Raw genomic sequence first — 20,189 nt, forward strand, 5'->3', positions numbered from 1 at the left:
ACAAACTGAGCTTAAGTTGCAAATCTTCCTTCCTTCCTTCCTTCCTTCCTTCCTTCCTTCCTTCCTTCCTTCCTTCCTTCCTTCCTTCCTTTCGTTGGAGTCTCACTCCATCGCCCAGGCTGGAGTGTGGTGGCATACTCATGGCCACCCCAGCATCGACCTGCTGGACTCCTGTGATCCCTCCACTTCAGCCTTCCAAGGAACCGGAACTACAGGCACAGGCTACCACACCCGGCTAATTTTTTGAATTTATTGTAGAGATGTAGTCTCGGCAAGTTGTCCAGGCTGCTCTTGAACCTGTGGGCTCAGGCAGTCCCCTCACCTCTGCCTCCCAAAGTGCTGGGATTACACTGCTCCTGGTCAAATTGCAAATCTTTCTTTTGGGTCCCCCTACAGGAGAACTGTATGCAAGTTCATAGACATTAGATTTTTAAAAAGTATTTTAAAATCAAATCTCTTTCATGAGCATATTATATAATATCACTGTGGTACATGTGGCAGCTACATTCACACTCATTAGCTAAGTGTTGGGTTTTTCTTGTCTTTTTACTTGTAAAAATTTTATGTATTTATGTCTCTATTTATTTTATTTTTTAACTTTAGAGTTGTGGAGTATATGTGGGGATTTACTACATAAGTAAGTTGCATTCAGGTAAAGTTTGGGCTTCTAGCTTGCCATCACTCCCTGTGATAATGGAATAGGTACCCTAGAAAAGAGAATACGAAATTCATATGGAAACAAAAAAGAGCATGAATAACTAAATCAATCCTTTGCAAAAGGAACAAAGCTGGAGGCATCACACTTTCAGACTTTAAACTTTATTATAAGGCTATAGTAACCAAGACAGCATAGTTATGGTTCAGGAATAGGCACATGAACCAATGAAACAGGACAGATAATCCGGAAATAAAAACATGGTCTCTCAGTCAACTCATCTTCGACAAAGCTATCAGTAACAAATATTGGGGAAAGGAAACCATATTTAGCAAATAGTGCTGAGAAAACTAGGTAGCTATATGCAAAAGTATGAAACTGGACTCCCTGTCTATCATCATAATTAACCAAAAATTAACTCAAGATGGATCAAGGATTTAATGTAAAACCTCAAACTATAAAAATCTTAGAAGAAAATACCTTCCTGGATATCAGAGTTGGCAATGAATCCATGGCCAAGTCCTCAGAAGCAAATGCAGCAAAAGCTAAGATAGACAGGTGGGACCTTATCAAACTGGAAAAATGTTAGATTTTTCTAGAATAATACAGATGTTTGTAGAAAGTAGTTATATAGCTAACTTTTGCTTGCTTCCTTTTCAAATATGGATTACTGTCATTCCTCTTGAGAGTATGCATTAATTCATTTCCTATGGTGGCTGATTTAGGGCTTTGTCCTCCTTCCCTGCAGAGACACAGAATACAAAGGCCTGCAGCTCTCCCTGGATCAGATCTCAGCCTCCAAACCAGCCTTCTCCTATGCCAGCAGCTCTACCCCCACCATGACTGACAACAGAAAGGGTGCCAAGTCCCGGCTCTCCAACTCAAAGTCAAAATCCAGGACTTCCCCATACCCTCAGGTAAGTGCATCACCATTTGCAACTTTCTTTTTTGGTGACCTGGTTTGACTGTGATGTTGAGGAAGTATTAAATTGTTTGGAATTAATTAATAAATTTCAAACATCTGTAAATCTGGAAGTTTTTCTAAAACGACCTTCTTCCTCCTCTGCTTCCTTTAAAATAACTGTGCTAGTAAAAGTTTAAAATGATTTTGTTGTTTATTGTATTTGTATAAAATTCGTGAGAGTCTAGTTGTTGTCAGAACCATAATTTCCTTGTGATTTCAAGGAGATTGATGCTATATTTTTTCCTTCCACAACAAGTAACCAGAAAGATGTACCCAGCTTAGCAAGATGTGGAAAACAAGAGCTTGATATAGAAAAATTGATCTTAGGACAGGAGCTGAAGAAGAAAAAAATTAAGAGGTAGAGGTAAAGGATCAAGGATGCATTTCACCAAGAGATTTGAACAAAGATTGACTATTTATGAAGAGGAAAGAAATAAAGAGAATCTTCCAAATGGCAGGAATGGTAGCAAAAGCAAATCCCCTCTCATCTTTGCAAGGTAGTGAGATGTTGAGACCCAAAGGAGGTAATCCAGAAACTGTAAAGTACAAATGGGAGCCTTGGTTTTTGGAAGAAAATTTTAATTTTCTGATCAATCACTGAGACATAGAAACTAGACTGTGTCAAGGTGTGTGCACAACTATCCTGGCCTGGAGGAAGTAGGGCAGGACAGGGAATTCCCTAATCCCAGTGTCTTGTGGCCACCTCACCTTCATCCTTTTCCTTTAACAGTACCATGTCAAACTTCCTACAGTTCACGAGAGTAACCCAGGAGATGATTCCTGGGCTTGTATAAAACCAAACCGGTTTCTGAGTCATTTATTTATCAAGAGGGTTTTTTTCATTTGTGTTTTAAATTTATTTTTAAGTAGAAATGACAATTCAGTATACACAAAAACCACGATTTCCTTACTTGTCAGAGCTCTGCTATTCTGTTGATATCTATGAGTACATACTGTTTGAGAAAGTGTCGTTCATTTAACCAAGAAGCTATTATTTGATAGATTATTTTGGTGACTTGGTATATTAAAAGACCATGATCTCTGCATCTAAGAGACTATGGCACACAGTTTGAAATCTTTCACAGAAGACCAGTGTTCTTTACTCTGAAAAAAGGGAGGAAAAGCAGATGTGTGATACCTAGATGTTTTCCAGGGAACAGCTTTTGAGAACTGAGCACTTTACTCATAAAGCACAAAGTATATTTTAGTCAAAGTCACTGTAGAGAGGAAGCTGTTTCTTTTTACTAAACACCTAATGAGAAGCTTTTCCTATTACTATTTTGTACTTTGGGAAGATAATTTCACTGTCCTATTTTACTATGTGGAAGGACGGATTTATGGCTTTGGGTAGTTTTCTAAGATATAGGAGTGTTGGACATGTAAATGAAAGAAGAATTTAAATTATAAAGTACAAAATGTGTCCATTGTTACATAGAAATTAAGCTACAAAAATAAAATCTCTCCAATTGACCTCCAAAACCTTACTGTCTACTCTATGTTTTCTTTCATGCTCAGCTTTTAACACTTAAGTTTTGTGCTAATTCGCGCTAATAGTAGACTATTTTAACTGCCGTGTGTGTGTGTGTGTGTGTGTGTGTGTGTGTATGTGTGTGTGTGTGAGAGTAAGGAGGAGTTAATTTAAAAATTACACATGTTCTGTAGTTGTAAAGTAATAAAGATGAGTGGGAAGTAGAAACATTTCTCTTTCTTCATGTTTCCTCTCCAAAATTGTCATTTCTTCTCGAAATGTTCTACGATGTATAAAAATGCATATACAGACATATGTTTACATGGGATTTCTCTCGACATTTGTATAGTCATTATTGTGGCTAATCTTATATAAGAAGTCCTTAGAATTTTGGACATACATCTTATTTGAAATGGCGTAAATTAAGTTTACTTAACATTTACATGTCTAGTTAAGGATATTCTTTAATTGTGTTTACTTTAGACAATCATGGTGCCAGATCAATCGCTGACTGAGTTTCTACTTCATGGGAGGCTAATACGTAGTAATCAGAAATGGAACACACTCTCTTTGCTTTTGAAGACCCACCTGTGTAGACAGACACGTGAACAGGCATTTGTAGTAAATTGTCATGGCTGAGAGTGTCCTCTAGGGACAGATTGGAAAAGCATGACAAAGAGGGCAGATTCATCACTGTTTCTGTTGGAAGAAAACAACTTAGAAATCCTCCATCCTGAATTTTATATCCTCAGAATTTTTTTTTTTTTGGCTGGAGTACAGTAGCACACTGCAGCCTCTACCTGCTGGACGCAGGTGATCCTTCTGCCCCAGGCTTCCAAGTAGCAAGAACTACAGGCATGCACCACCATGCCCAGCTGATTTTTTGGTTTGCTGTAGAGACAAGGTCTCGCCATGTTGCTCAGGCTGGTCTCGAACCCCTGAGCTCAGATAATCCTCTTACCTCAGCCTCCCAAAGTGCTGGGATTACAGGCATGATCCACCATGCCTGGCTATTCCTCAGGAATTTTAAAGAAAAAAATTAGCTTCCACAAAATATTATTTGGTCTGAATTTGAATATTATTAAAGAATAATTAACTTTTAATTTTTGTGCCTCATTACTATTTGGTATCTTTGACTCAGCAAATGTTGATATATGCATCGAAAAGACACTACTCTGGTCATTGTGGTAGTTGAGGGCTAGGGATTGGATAGAGTGTTAGAATATAAAGAAGTGGTCTAAGAGATGGCCATACATTTTGTAGTACAGTTGAAGTGATAAATTATATCCTAGAATAAGAAGTGTGTAGGAGATGGAGTCTGAGGGCTTTTTGGGTGGTGTCGGTGACATGGACTCTTGCCTGACTGAGGAAAATGTGAGTGAATAGCTGCAAAATAAATTCCTTTTTAGTGACTGAATGATGAAACTTTTAATTTTATTTAATTTTAAACACTTCTACTTATTTTTCAAAAATAAAGTGATAGTCTTTTCTTTTTTGTTATTTCCATATTTAATAAGTTGAACATGGAAATTCTCATCAGATTTTTCAACAGGCAGTTTCCAGAGCCAAATTGAGCTCAAAGAGTAATGTGTGGTGCCTTTTCAATTAACTACATAAATGGTGATTTAATGATTCTATCAATATTATATATGAGGCTCTTTGCTCTGACTATTACATATTGGCATATGTAGAAATTAGGCATATGTAGAAATTTCCAACAGATATCTGACGCTGCTCTTTGAAATTATTTAGGCACTATTACGTGAATATTTGAGACACGCACAAATTGTAACTCGCCACCACTACTCAGTTTGTCTGCTGTGGTAGATGAACCTTCAGATCCCTTTCTGGTATGAGATGCCCTTAGGAATGATTTTAGACTTGATTATATTATGGCCACTTAATGAATGACTCAATCACCTTTGGACTTCTGTGTATTCCTCAAGACAGGAGAGGTCAAAAATAGAATTGTTTTAAATGGTTTGGGGACAATTGCTGTAAGAAATATTATAGTTAATTTCTAAAGATTTCCATAGCTATCATGCTGCTGTACGGTGCCAGTCTTACCATGATGACAGCTGTATTTTATTGTTATTAGTTTTTTTTTTAATTTTAGTGTCGTGGGATACATGTGAGGATTTGCTACATAGGTAAATTGTGTGCATGAGGTTTGGGTTTCTAGGCCCTTTCTCTCCCTGGTAGTGGACATGGTGCCCCGTGGGTAGTTTTGTGCCCCTTATTCTCCCTATTGTTTTTGGGTTTACTTTACTAATGAAAACAGCAGTGTTTTTTTCCCCATAGTTCTGCAGAATTATATATATATTGAGTTTATAGAATTTATTTATTTTTTAGACTTTATCCACTAGAGATTGCTAAATTTTTTTTTTTTTTTTGAGTTGGAGTCTCACTCTGTCTCCCAGGATAGAGGGCAGTGGCATGCTTCCGGCCACTGCAGCCTCAACCTGCTGGGCTCAGGTGATCCTTCCACCTCAGCCTTCCAAGTAGCCGGAACTACAGGCATGCGCCACCATGCCTGGCTAATTTTTTGATTTATTGTAGAGACGAGGTTTCACCATGTTGCCCAGGCTGGTTTCGAACCTGTGAGCTCAGGCAATCCTCCCACCTTGGCCTCCCAAACTGCTGGATTATAGGCTTGAGTCACCATACCCGGCCGCTGAGATATTTTCTGCCTCTTTTTATGAAACTAGTTGTAGCTGCTCTAATGCCAGTTGGAAGTTATCTTGCTATGGTTTAGTCACGTCAGTCATGAGTAAATTGCCTCCTGATTCCGGAGTTTTCTTTTAAACTTCTCACTTTGGCATGTTTATAGTTATGTTTATTACAGACAGTGCATGCCATCCTGTTTTATTTCATCATCCTGCTTTCCTCTTGCCTTTTCCCTAGCCAGTAATAACCAAGGCACTATATAATTCCATAAGACTGCATGCTTCTGAAATCTGAAAGTGTTTAATCACTCGCTACAGATACACTGTAACACTTGCTGATTTTATTCCACATCTGTTACCTTAAATAATCCCACAGAACCCTCTTAATTTTAATTGCCAGCAATCTGGTTTCCTTTTGGTGAAGGTAGAAACCCTCCTGCAATGATTCTTTCTGGTCCCAAAAATGCAGCCATGTCTACTACAGTGAGTGACTTTTTAGGTTAGAGAAAGGAAGGATCAATAATTTTTCAACATAGTTGTCCCTTTATGCATAATGATTTTATCACGATCAGTGTAGATTTCCCTTCATTTCATGTTTTAAGATAACATGAAAAAGTGTAATCCTTGACCATTAATAACAAAAAATTAATACATTTTGCAAAAAATCAAATGAGAGCTGGGCTCGGTGGCTCAGCCTGTAATCCCGCGCCTTTGGGAGGCTGAGGTGAGTGGATTGCCTGAGCCCGTGGGTTCGAGACCTGCCTGGGCAGCGAGACCTCATCTCTACAATAAATCAAAAAATCAGCCGGGCGTGGTAGCGCATGCCTGTAATTCCGGCTAATTGGAAGGCTGAGGCGGAAGGATCACCGGAGCCCAGCAGGCGAGGCTGCGGTGGCCGGTAGCGGCCACTGCACTCTAGTCTGGGTGACAGAGTGAGACTCCAACTCAAAAAAAAAAAAATCAAATGAGATTATCTTCACAGGAAGTCTTATATTATACAGCCTTATTTGTATTTCTTGGCCATGTATGAATTTGAGATTAGTTTCCCTCTTCTACAAAAATATCAGGAGATTATTAGAGTGGACATTTATAGTCTTTTTAGGTTATCTTCATAAATGAATTTCAGAGTATTATTTTAGAAAACAATTTACTCAATAAGGTATGACCTTTGGTTATTATTAGTTCTGGCATTTAAAAACCTATGATATGCAATAAAGTGCTAAAAGCAAGTCCTTGAAAAACCATGTCCAGGGTCTAGTTATTAGTTTGGTTATTATTAGTTCTGGCATTTAAATACCTATGATATGCAATAAAGTCCTAAAAGCAAGTCCTTGAAAAACCATGTCCAGGGTCTAGTTGGGTAGACAAAACCAACCTTTTAGAGAAGAATCATAAAATGCAGATGGTCATGGGTCCTCAAGGCCTTAGCTTTTCCCTTTTCATTTCTTTGGCACATGGTTGAGGGAAGGAACAGACAGTGGTATCCAGGGACCATTGGCTTCTGCCCAATCATCCTAGCCACTAACAGGTTTTCTCCATGATCACTTTGTGAAATCCATCCTGATCACACACTTTCTCTTTAATCAGCCTGATTATGCCACCCAAATTCATCTGTCACTATCGATCATCTTTACCTTCACCCCGCACGTGGGTCTCAGGGGGAATCAGGGTGCCTTATTTGAAATTGGTTAGTGAAGTCTGTTATAAAATACACACAGTCTTGCTGAGCGAATATGCAGGATCAAGGATCACAGAGAAAGGCAACATTTTTTGAGACATGATGAGTAGAAGAGTGACAAGAATGAAGGGAACTAGCAGTAGGGATAGGCAAAAGTGATTGTTTCCAGTGCAACTTTCTTTTTTTTTTTTTTGATTCGGAGTCCTACTTCCTCGCCCAGGTTGGAATGCAGTGGCACGCTCCTGGCCACTGCAGTCTCAACCTGCTGGGCTCTGGTGATCCTCCTGCCTCAGCCTTCCAAGTAACTGGAACCACAGCTAATATTTGATTTATTGTAGAGTTGATGTCTCGCCAAGTGGCCCGCACTGGTCTCAAACCCGTGGGCTCAGGCAATCCACTCACCTCGGCCTCCCAAAGCACTGGGATTACAGGCTGAGCCACCGAGCCCGGTTCCAGTACAGTTTTCTTAAGCCATTATAGAGCAGTTCTTTGACCTTCACCTTACTTTGGAGCTAAATAGTATAAAGTAGGTATTTATGGTCGATCAACTTGGTATATAAAATTAGATATAGAGCTGTATACTTTGTTGTTAAATAACTTCATTTCTCAGGTGGGGAGATATCTTAAGTATAATGTTCCTTTGATGACATACATTTATAAAAGACACTTAAAAATGCACTCCCAATAGTGAAAATTCAAAGATGACAAATCTCACAACAATTAAATAAACAGATGGCTAGATTTAGTCACATTAGGTTTATAAGTAAGGCAGTAGGAATTATTGAATAAACATAGACCAATGAGAAGAAGAAAAAAAACAACAACAGCATAAAGGAGGAAAGTGAAATGATACTTAGCAAAAATAACAAGGTAAAAGGAAAAAATTGGGAGCGGGAGGCAGTAAAAGTAAAGTCTCTGAGGACAGGAGATATTGCTCTTGGTAATCAGATTTCACTACCCACTCAAAAATCCTTAGTACATATTGAGTGCCTGGGTAAATGGATAGATGATCCCACCAAGGTGATGGAGTTGTTGGAGAAAGAAGCCAGAGAGTGGTGGGATATGTTAAGTCCTGGGGACTCAGTCCTTGCCCCAAAGGGCTCAAAAATTTGATAGAAGAGAAGAGATATAAACATCCTTTAGACATAGTATAGTGTATCATGTGGGGAAGGCATGTGGTAGTCCTCTAGTGGTGATGGTATATGGGCTGGGAGTTGACCTGTCCTTCCAGGAGTGTTCTGGAGGTAAGAGTTGGGGGCAGACAGTGAAAGAACCAATGGCCTCTAGGCTTAGTGAACTCACATGCTACAGGGAGTTATCAACAGGATTGGATTTATCCCTGTTTGCAAGATCTTCAGTGGGGCTGCAAGATGAAAAGGACCAGACTCATGCTCACTCTCAACTCCTGGCTCTGGTTTTCTATGCTCTCACCCATTTGCCCTTCTGTACCCATTGCCTGAGTCCTGGGAGAGTCCTCACTCTGGATGATTGCAACAGCATCTTAATTTTCTCCCCATTTTTGGGAAATTTACCTCTCCTGTCTGTCTTCCTTCCCAGGCTGATTTAAAAGACCACTGATCATGCCAGCATATGGAGACCTGCCACAGCCCTAGCTATCACTCAAGGTCATTCATAACTGGACTCCAAATAACTTCCCCAGCATTTTCTCTCATTGGTCTTCTACCTGAACCCTGTGATCTAGCTAACCCAGTATATTCATGTTTTGATAAATGCTTGTCCTTTCATGCTTCTATGCTTGTGCTCGTGCATTTATTTCTGTCTGCATTGTCCCTATTTTTCAAGATTCTCCCTGCCTTCTAGGGTCCAGATTGAATGCCAACTCTTTTATGAAATACTACTGAGTTATATTTCACCTTTGGACCTCTATTTAGAATAATTCACCTTTTACTACTTTCCAGATGTCCTGTCTTCTCTCTTGGACAGTAGTGTCTTTGAAAGTAAAGATCAAGTCTTTTTTATATTCAATTCCCTCCTTTTTGCTCCCAGTATCTAGTATGGCATCCTTCTCATATTTAATCACTAAGTGTTTATTAATGGAAATAAATGAAAAAAATAATTTAAAAAGTGTGGAAACACTTTGTTAGTTGTCTGTAGAGATATTTAAAATACCAAGAGAGGGGGAACATTTTGTTACACAGGGATTTTATAACTCATGTAAAGTGGTAAAACAACCTGGGAATGGTTTGACAAAAGCCAAATCCTGTAGTGCAAATCGAACACCTAAGTGCTGAGAACAAATTAGATGTGGTGGAATCTATGGGTTCGTTGAAGAGTGAAACTTTGAATAAGCACTTCCCACAGAGAACCATCCACTTCCATTCCTAAGATGGACTTTCTAGTCTTCATGTCCCCATTGTCATCTGCAGAACAAAATGGAAAGATGTGACAGCTGATATTTGCTCTGTGTGCAGGTTTTGATTATAAAATAGTTGCACTGACATTTGCATGACTGTGTAAGAAATGCTATCTGACTTTGTTTTCCATCTCAATTACATATCTTTGTTTATGGGCTTAGCACTAGTTTCGGGGCTCAGTAAACTCTTTCTAGATCATCTCCTCTTTGTCTTTCAATAATCTATATACAACATTTGTTCTATGTCTTTAGTGGAGTAATATTCTATGAGAGAAGGATTTTCTCAATAAGAAAGAGAAAATCTCTCGAAATATTGCTATCTGTTTGTTTGGTTCAGTTTTTGTTCTTTTGGATACAAAAGACCTTGTGAGGGTCACATTCCTTTATAACATTTCTTGACTCTTGTTTCCTTTCCACTGTCTTTGTCTGGTTCCAGGCTCTGGAACAAAACATCAAATTTAGACAAGCCCATTTACCCCTTCATTGTTCTTTTGGTTTCTGATTATTTCTGCCAGAGTAAGTATCTTAAAATATCATTTTTGTTATGCCTTTTCTTCTGTGCTTAAAAACCTACAGAAGTCCCTCATTGGTTATAGTATGACATCCAGTCTCCACAATCTGGCCCAGGCCTCATTTCTGCCTCTACCTGTCTCACTTCACTCTGCTACCCCTGCCCTGTGTCAGCTCTGCATTCTAGCTACAGTCTGTTTATTCTGCCTGTGGATACCTTGCTTCTAAAATCCTACCCACCCATCAAAGCACATCTGCAGCTCTATGCCTCACCCCACAGATTCCTTGGTATAAGACCTAATTAATGTCCAACACATCATGATTCTATAATGTAGCTTTATTTGGATCTGGGGGAGAGTGGGCTTCAACAAAGAACTTGGACAGAGAGTGAAGCAACTGTCCTAAGTCAAATGGGAAGCCTCTTCTTTGGCCTTAATGGAAGTGATCCCAGAATTTGTGATTCTGCTCCCCAGCTGAAGAAAAGAGGTTAATAGCTGAGTCCACCATCAAAATGTATCTAGGGAAAGTTTTTGAACAAAATCCATAAAATAAAATTTTATTAAAACTAAATAGTGAAATTAAAGAAGGCAATGCCTTATTTGACAGTTTATGGTAGGATTTGACCTACTAATATGGGAAAATTTTAGAGTTAAAAAAGTTGGATTGGATATCTTTATCTAAAAAGTATAAATTTCTTTAGTCTTTCTTTCTTTCACAGATTTTTAGGAAACGTGTCTAATAATATATTATAGTACATTGAATTGCTTTTTTTTCCTGGAAGGTCAAGGTTCTGATGTAAGCAGAATACACATTTTTCTCAAGCTCATGCAGAACATTCTCCAGGATAGATGATATGTTAGGCCACAAATCAAGTTTTAATAAATTCAAGAAGGTTGGAATGATGTCAAGTATCTTATTTTTTTAAACCACAACGGCCTGAAACTAAAAATCAGTAACAGGAGGAAAATTGAAAAATTCAAAAATACATAGAAATTAAACAACACACTCCTGAACCACTAATGGGCCGAAGAAGAAATCAAAAAGAAAAAAAAATTGATACGAATGAGAACAGCAATACAACATATAAAAACATATGGGATGTAGCAAAAGAAACCCTAAAATACACATTTATAAACACTTACATTAAGAAAAAATACAGTTCTCAAATAATCCAACTTTACACTTAAAAGAACAGTTAGGGGAAGAATAAACTAAGACTGAGATTAACAGAGGGAAGGAAATAATAATGAATTAAGCAGAAATAAATGAAATAGAGAACAGAAAACAATATAAAACATCAACAAATCTGTATTGTTTTTGAAACAATCAGCATAATTGACAAAACTTTAACTAGAAGAAATAAGGAAAAAAGAAAGATGACACAAATTAAATTATAGAAGGAAAAGAAAATATTTCAATCAATACCACAGAAACATAAAGGATCATAAGAAACCACTGTAACAGTTATATGGTGACAAGTTTGATAACTTAGTCTTCTGGATAAATTTTCAGAACATATAGCCTACCAAGACTAACCATTAAAAAATAGAAAATCTAGCCAGGTACAGTGGCTCACGCCTGTAATTCCAGCACTTTGGGAGGCCGAAGTGAAAATATTGCCTGAGTGAGCCCAGGGGTTCGTTTGAGACCAGCCTGGGCAACTTGGTGAGACCTCGTCTCTACAGTGAACCAAAAAATTAGCTGGGCATGGTGGTGCACACCTGTACACCTGTAGTTCCAGTTACATGGAAGGCTGAAGCAGAAGGATCACCAGCAGGTCGAGGCTGTGGTAGCTGAGATCATGCCACTACACTCTAGCCTGGGTGACAGAGTGAGACTCTGACTCAAAAAAAAAAAAAAAAAAAAGAAAACAAAAAAAAAAGAAAATCTGAACACATCAGTAATTAGTAAGGATGTTGCATCAGTAATCAAAAACTTCCCAACAAAGAAAAGCCCGGGACCAAATTACTTCACTGGTGGATTCTACCAAACATCTAAATACTTAATTCCAATCTTTTTGAAACTCTTCCAAAAATTAAAGAGGAAAGACAGTTTTCAAAGTGATGTTACAAGGCCAGCATTACTCTTATAACAAAGCCAGAAAAGGACACTGCAAGTAAATAAAATTATAGGTCAATAACCCTGATGAACATAGATACCAAAATTCTCAACAAAATAACAGCAAATTGAATTAAACAGTACATTAAAAGTGTCATACACCATGATCAAGTGGTATTTATCTCTGGGATGCAAGATTGGTTCAACATACACAAATCAATAAATGTGATACATTAACAGAGTAAAGGATAAAATCATATAATCATCTCAGTAGATGCAGAAAAAGCATTTGACAAAATTCAATATTCTTTTATTATAAAAACTCTAAACAAATTAGTGTAAGAAGAAATGTACCTTAACATGAAAGGTCATAAATGGCAAACACACAGCTAATGTATTCAGTGATGAAAAGCTGAAAGCTATTCCTTTAAGATCAGGAACAAGAAAACACAGCAATAGAAAAAACCATCATCAACTTCATATAAAACTACAAATGACCTTGAATAGCCAAAGCAATCTTGAGAAAGAAGAACAAAGCTGGAGGCATCACATTTCCTGATTTCAAACTATATTACAAATCTGTAGTAATCGAAACAATAGGGGACCGGCATAAAAACTGACACATACACCAGTGGAACAGAATAGAGAGTCCAGAACTAAACCCATACATATATGGTGAACTACTATTTGAGAAAGATGCCAAGAAAACACAATGAAGAAAGGATAGTCTTGTCAATAAATGCTTTTGGAAAAACTGGATATTCACATGCAAAAGAATGAAATTAGACTGCTGTCTTACACCATTCACAAAAAAAGTAACTTGAAATGAATTGCAACTTAAATATAAAACCTGAAACCATAAAATTCCTAGAAGAAAACATAGGGAAAAAGCTCCTTGACATAGGTCTTGACAGTGGTTTTTTTGAATATGACACTAAAAGTACAAGCAACAAAAGCAAAAATAAATAAGTGGGATTGCATCAAACTAAAAAGCGTTTGCACAGGAAAAAAAATATAATAAAAAGGCAACCTTTGGAATGTCCAAAAATACTTGCAAAATATCTGACAAAGGATTACTATCCAAAATACATAAGAAACTCATACAATACAATTGCAAAAAATAAAAATTCAATTCAAAAAATAGGCAAAGAACCTAAATAAGCATTTCCCCCCCAAAGAAGACATATGGCCAACAGGCATATAGAAATGTGCTTAACATTACTAATCATCAGAGAAATGCAAATCAAGACCACAGTGGGGTATCACCTAACACCTGTTAGAATGACTATTATAAAAAAGACAAGAGATAAATGTTGACAAAGTTGTGGAGAAAAAGAAACCATTGTGCACTGTTAGTGGAGTGTAAATTGATATAGCCATTATGGAAAATAGTATGGAAGTTCTTAAAAACATTAAAGATAGAACTATGATATGATCCAGCAATCCAACTTCTGGGCATATATCTGAAGGAAGTGAAATCAACAGCAAAGAGCCATTTTCGTGCTCATATTCACTGCAGCAGTATTCACAGCAGCAAAGACATGGAAACAACCTAAGTGTCCATTGATGAATGAATGATTTAAAAATATGGCAAATATATATATATGTATATATAAAGAAATATCATTCAGTCATTAAAAAAGACGGAAATCCTTCCATTTGCAATAAAATGGGTAAATCTAGAGGGTATTTTGTTAAGTGACAGAGAAAAGCAAATACTGTATAATTTGACTTATGAAGAATCTAAAAAAGTTGAACTCATAGAATAGAATGGTGGTTATCAGGGGCGGGAGGGTGGGGAGAATGGGAGGATGTTTAGGAAAGGGTACACACTTTCAGTTACAAGATGGACAAGTCCTGGGGATCTAATCTAGAGCGTGATGATTATAGTTAATAATACTGTATTGTATGTTTGGAATTTACTAAGAGTAATCTTAAGTCACTATGTGAGGTAATGGATGTATTAACTGACTTGATTGTGGTAATCATTTCACAATGTATACGTATGGCAGTGTATACATATACCTTAAATAGATACAATTTTATTAGTCAATTACATTGCAGTAAAGCTGAGAAAAAAGGTTTTGATGTATATTGTTTAATACACAGTTTACACTATTTTAGTTCTCATTTTTACTGTGGCTTGGAAGAAAAGGTGGCTCTATCCTTCCATTTGCAGTCACCAGTTTGAAATCGATTAACTCAGTGGAGGGCCTTCGAGTTTCAATTTCTTTTCACAAAATTACAAATCTGATAGACCTTCTCTTTCAGCATGCAGAAGGCTGGTTATATGCCTGACAATCTGTTGGCCCAGTTCTAGGACACTGCCAAGAGCAGCTTGGGCAGCCTGTCTTTTGTCCAGGCCCAGAATCAAGCAGGGGAAGACCAAACAAAGCTGCAATAAGGGGTTGGAGCAGGTGGCACCACCTGTACCCATCTAATTCAAGTCCATCTAATCTGCCACTTATATGTGAAAAATCAGAGAGTGAGTCAGAGCATCAGTGAAAGGATCAAAGTGACTCTGGCTCATGCCCGAAGCCCATCATGGAAAGAAGATTACCATTAAAATTAGTGCTACTGGTCCTAGAAATTCAGGATTTACTCAGTGGGCTAGAACTATTTCTATATTATCTATGCAAGTAGAAATATACTTGATCATTTACAGTGTGGGTGCTGTGACAGAAAGTACTTAATTAAACGTTTATTTTATGTCTGTTATTACCTGTTTCAAGTCTTCAGTGCAATGCCTTTACCTTCGGATTTACAAAAGGGGTGGGTTATGGATTTCGTGGTTTGGGAACGACTCTCTCCATATGGACCTTATAGGAGATCCCTTATAGAATTACACTGGAAGAAACCCAGCTCCGGGTCCTGTGTGCTGAGTCCCTTCCAGCTGCACATCACCCTGACAGCAAATGAGATGTCGACTATAGTTACTTTTCTGTGAGAAAAATGAGTGAACCGAATCCCAGAAACATTTTTGTAACTGTGGGGGTGGGGTGGGGTGGATTAAGAGAAGGCCTATGACATTTCAAGCCGCATTTGAAGCGTATATCTTAAAAATTCCCATGTTTTTACTTTAGGAAATACATCAGGGTATTTACAGGTATGAAAAATTTGTCGCCAGAATATTCTTTGAGCTACATATAACTAAAATGTGGATTAAGGTTAAAAACAACATCACAGTAGATAGTATATTATACTACCAATGGATCAGTTCATAAGATAAAGAAGGAAAATCTTGTGAAAGTATTCTTAAGAATTGATTTTGGTTTGCTGGCAATTTATACCATTCTCTGAAATAAGAGAAGACTGGCCAAATGTTGAATTTTGATTCAGTATTTGTGTTCTAATTACGTATAGTACAAATGAGTATATTTGCTGCTCAATTACTCTAGTGAAATTATTTCCAACTGTGGAATGTGACTCAAGATTCATATTTTTTCTTTTATAATGCATTCTCTAATTTTTCTTGAAGTTTTTTTTAAAGCTTAACTCTTTAGAAACTATATGTAATTAAATTGAATTTCATAAAAATATCTCAGGAGGGTTTTTTCCAATGCTAAATATTTGTGAGACTTAAGTAGAAATCATGCTATACTTAACTTTTCTTAGTGTATATTACATACAGAATTATTCTTGCTGTTTACTAAGACGCTATATATTAGAAATGAAATGGTATCAAAATTTCTATATATTATTACTAGGAGGACAGAATGTAGAAAATAATTTCTACTGGATATTCTCTTTACAGTTTCAGTTAGTTATGTTTTCTAGGTACTAATATTTTTCAAGTTAGACATGAACTTTATTATTTGACTACTACTCATTTGTATTATCACAGGCACATGGTGTCAGTCAGTCTCTCAGATTAGCAAAATAACTTGCATTATTGTCTAAAATACATTTGACTCTGACATTAGTTTTTCTCTTTCCCTTGTGCTTATCTTTGAGAAAATTCCCAGCAATTTGCGATGTGCATAAGCCCAAGTCGTTCTCCATAGTAAACATGACTTCTGTTTGAGAGAAGGGTCTCAAGCAGTTGGGGTTATTTTAATGGACATGCCGTATTACTTTAATCTAACCCTTTCACCATCTGTTCTTCCCATAACAGTGAATGAAAAAAAGAACATATTTTATGTTTCAGAGTTACATTAGTAAAAAGAAAGATAAAAGTGATTTAAAAGCATGCATATGTTCTTAGTACAATGCAGTCTGCATCTGTGATTTTTTTTCTCATGGTTCAGACACAAATCAAGAGGAAAGCTGCTCATGCCTGATAGAGTGAAAGTTTTTCATGAAAACCAGGACTTTACCAGAAGAGGGTCTCTGTCTATTTTACAGCTATAAATGATTTAAAAAAAAAAAAAGCCTCAATGAGCTGCCAGAATAAAAATAGATAACTGTGACATCTATTGTTGGAACATCTGGCATTTTTCCTGAGCTGGGTTGTTGCTGCCACTTCCAGATGATGCATAGCACCTGTCTGGAACATGCTTTTGAAGCAGGAATGGAACTTCTGACTGTGATCAAAACAAGAATATCCATAGGTGTCATTGTGGTCCACGACTGCTTCAGGGATTACAGGTTATCACCCAAGGGTGTGTGGTGATGGTTTGCTGAGGTGCAGAGGTTGGAGAAAGTTCCCTTTGTAAAAACGTGCCTGCGGACCTGAAATCTATCACTGTTTAGAGGGTAGGGCACCATTTTCTTTCTTATGTAAGTATATCAAAGCATGAGATAGTGGAAAGAGCAGAGGTCTGGGATTGCCTCTCTCCCCTTAAGCGTCATAATTATGCAATTTTGTGAAAAAAAAATTTTAACCTCATTCATCTTGTCTGCAAAGAGATTACACAAAGAGATGTTAGCATTTAATAAAATGATGTTGTGGAATCTTTCATCGTGACTGAGTGCATAGCAAGGATTTTATAATGGTCACCGTTCTTGTTATGGGTGTTAGCATATGCAGATCATAGAGTAAGTTGTTTCTTAGTCATGGCTCAATCCAGCCCCCCCCCTTTTTTTGAGTTATAGTCTCACTCTGGCCCAGGCTGGAGTGCAGTGGCACACTCCCAGCCAACCCAGTGTCGACTTGCTGGGTTCCGGCGAACCTTCCGCGTCAGCCTTCCAAGTAGCGGGAACTTCAGGCACATGCTACCATGCCTGGCTAATTTTTAAAAATTTATTGTAGAGGTGAGGTCTCGTCAAGTTGCGTGGACTGGTCTTGAACCCAGGGCTCAGGCAATCCACTTGCCTCATTCTTCCAAAGTGCTGGGATTATAGGCTGAGCCACTGAGCCCAGCCTCAATTCTCCTGTCTAAATAACTCATGGTATTAAAGGAAAGAGTAATGCTTCCCTTCTTTTTTTTTTTGAGTTGGAGTCTCACTCTGTTGCCCAGACTGGAGTGCAGTGGCTGCTCCCGGCCACCGCAGCCTCGACCTGCTGGGCTCCGTCGATCCTTCCCCCTCAGCCTTCCAAGTGGCTGGAACTATAGGCGCATGCTACCATGCCTGGCTAATTTTTTGATTTATTGTAGAGATGAGGTCTCACTAAGTTGCCCAGGTGGGTCTCAAACCCGCAGGCTCAGGCAATCCACTCACTTCGGCCTCCCAAAGCGCGGGATTACAGGCTGAGCCTCCCAAAGCACGGGATTACAGGCTGAGCCCAGCCTGGTTCCCTTCTTTTAACTCCTAAATGGTATTGTTTTTCACTCTCTTTAATTCTTGCTGCTTTCCCAATTATATTAAAGTTACGTTCTGTGCATTATATATTCCCCTCCTAATGTGAACACCTTGTAGGAGGGATGCATTTCTCAAATCACCTGCTATGTTGCCATGCAAATGGTAGGTATTCAACAAATATTTGAATAAATCTTAGAATAAATGATTGGAAATAGTTCCTACTGGATGCATATCAAGCCCCAACTGATGGCTCAGATCTTTAACCTGATGAGGTATCAGTTCCTTCTAGAAGGAATGATTCTTTCATGAGTTGAATCCCAATTGGGAGTTGGGGGACTGTAGATGTCTTCTGGCACCCATTTCTGAAAGTCTTCTGAGCTCCTTGCTTGCCAGCCTCAGCCCATTTTTGGTAGGTGGCATTTAGTTTCATGTTTCATGAGAACAAGAGTATCTTTGATCTAATTTTTTATTTGCAAATATGAATGCTTGTTTTGAAAATTAAATTTTAAATGAGAAATTGGAGAAAACTTAAGGTGGAGAGTATTCAAAACAACAAAAAATTTTCCAAGAAGAGATTTTACCAAATTAACCAAAAGTTGATTTCCACACTAAAATATAGCATTATTTATTTTCTCAGTTTAAACAAAAAATTTATTTTGAGTTGGAGTCTCACAGCTACCCCAGCCTTGAACTATTGGGCTCAGGTGATCCTTCTGCCTCAGTCTTCCAAGTAGCTGGACTACCGGTATGTGCCATCACGCCCAGCTAATTTTTCTTGATTTATTGTAGAGATTAAGTCTTGCCAAGTTGCCCAGGCTATTCTTGAACCCATGGACTCAGGTCTCCCAAAGTGCTGGGATTATAAGCCTGAGCCATCATGTCTGGCCCATTTTCTCAGTTTTAAAGATAGGAGAAAGTGCTGTTACCTTTTCTAAGGAAGAAGAGCAAATATCTATAGCTTGTAACATATGACTTTGTTTTGCTTGGTAATCATATAGATACCAAAATGGCTAGGAAAACCATCTACAGGCTTGCATGTAACCTATGCTTCTTCCTTCTCTCCACTCTTAAAACAGATCTTTATGTTTTTTATTCAAAATGTAAAGTGACAAGAGCTGTTGGTACTAAATTATATTCCAGCTTTGGAAATTGGAGTATTTGGAAGGAAAGGCCCTAGTGTTTAGGTGATTGGCTTAGTGGCCTGATTTCTTTTTGCAATTGAGAATGTTGATTTTTAAAAATTCTTTGACACATATACTTATCTCTTACATGCCTGTAAGATGCTGCTGAAAATATGGTTTTTAGACAACACAGTCTAGGGCAAAACATTATCTTTGCAAGATGGTAACCATTTCTGCTTGCCTAAGTGAAAGTGATTAATCAAGGACCTTTACATGATACATACATATCTATAATATTTGTGTTTTAAAGTGTTGTGACATATATTATTTATATGACTCTTGCTGCAGTCCTATAAAGTAGACAGTCTGTTCATATTCCACAAATGGAAATACAAAGGCCTATGAAAAGAGATCTTTTGTAAAAGTCATATCAAATGACAATAGATGGGGATCCTTTCATGTTTAAGTCCAATACTTGTTTTGAATGAAATCCCTAGTTAATAACTTTAAGTTATATTTTTATGTGCAAAATAGTAATAATCAATAATAACAAAGATATTTAATGACTGTTATAGCTTTAATAGAGCAAGTTTTTATTTCTTTAGAAAAGATGTTACCCTTAAAAAATGGTTCTATCTCAAATTACTCCATAAAAATGAGATATACATTTACTATATAGGACTTTCTGATTTTCAAAAAGTGATTTGAAGTGATTACATACTTAAAGAAAAGTTGCAAAATAGTACAGAGGATTCCTGTATCCTATATCCAGGTTCCACAGTGATTAACATTTTGCCATACTTGCTGTCTCTCTCTCTCTTTTTTCCTTTCTTTCCCTCTCCCTCTTTCTTCTTCTTATTATTTTTTCACCTTTAAATTTTTTATTTTAAAATTGTGGGATACAATTCAGGGTTAGGTATACAAATATTCATTGTGCAGGTACCCTTGTTGAAAGTGAGGTGTGTCCCCCTTCCCCAGGAAGATTCCCACTACAGCCAATCCCACCTCCCTGC

General features: G+C 37.6%; 1 protein-coding gene across 1 annotated transcript in view; it reads left to right on the forward strand.

Annotated features, from left to right (window-relative positions):
• Positions 1–20,189, forward strand: part of SIM1 (single-minded family bHLH transcription factor 1) — an 82,350-nt gene that overhangs the window by 43,205 nt on the left and 18,956 nt on the right. Inside the window, exon 10 of the mRNA XM_008066498.2 lies at positions 1,404–1,572. Within this exon, the coding sequence (XP_008064689.1) occupies positions 1,404–1,572 (169 nt within the window). The remainder of the gene's footprint in view (positions 1–1,403; positions 1,573–20,189) is intronic.

This window comes from Carlito syrichta, unplaced genomic scaffold, assembly GCF_000164805.1.
Source record: "Carlito syrichta isolate Samal-C Ts95f unplaced genomic scaffold, Tarsius_syrichta-2.0.1 Scaffold308975, whole genome shotgun sequence".
NCBI classification, from domain to species: domain Eukaryota; kingdom Metazoa; phylum Chordata; class Mammalia; order Primates; family Tarsiidae; genus Carlito; species Carlito syrichta.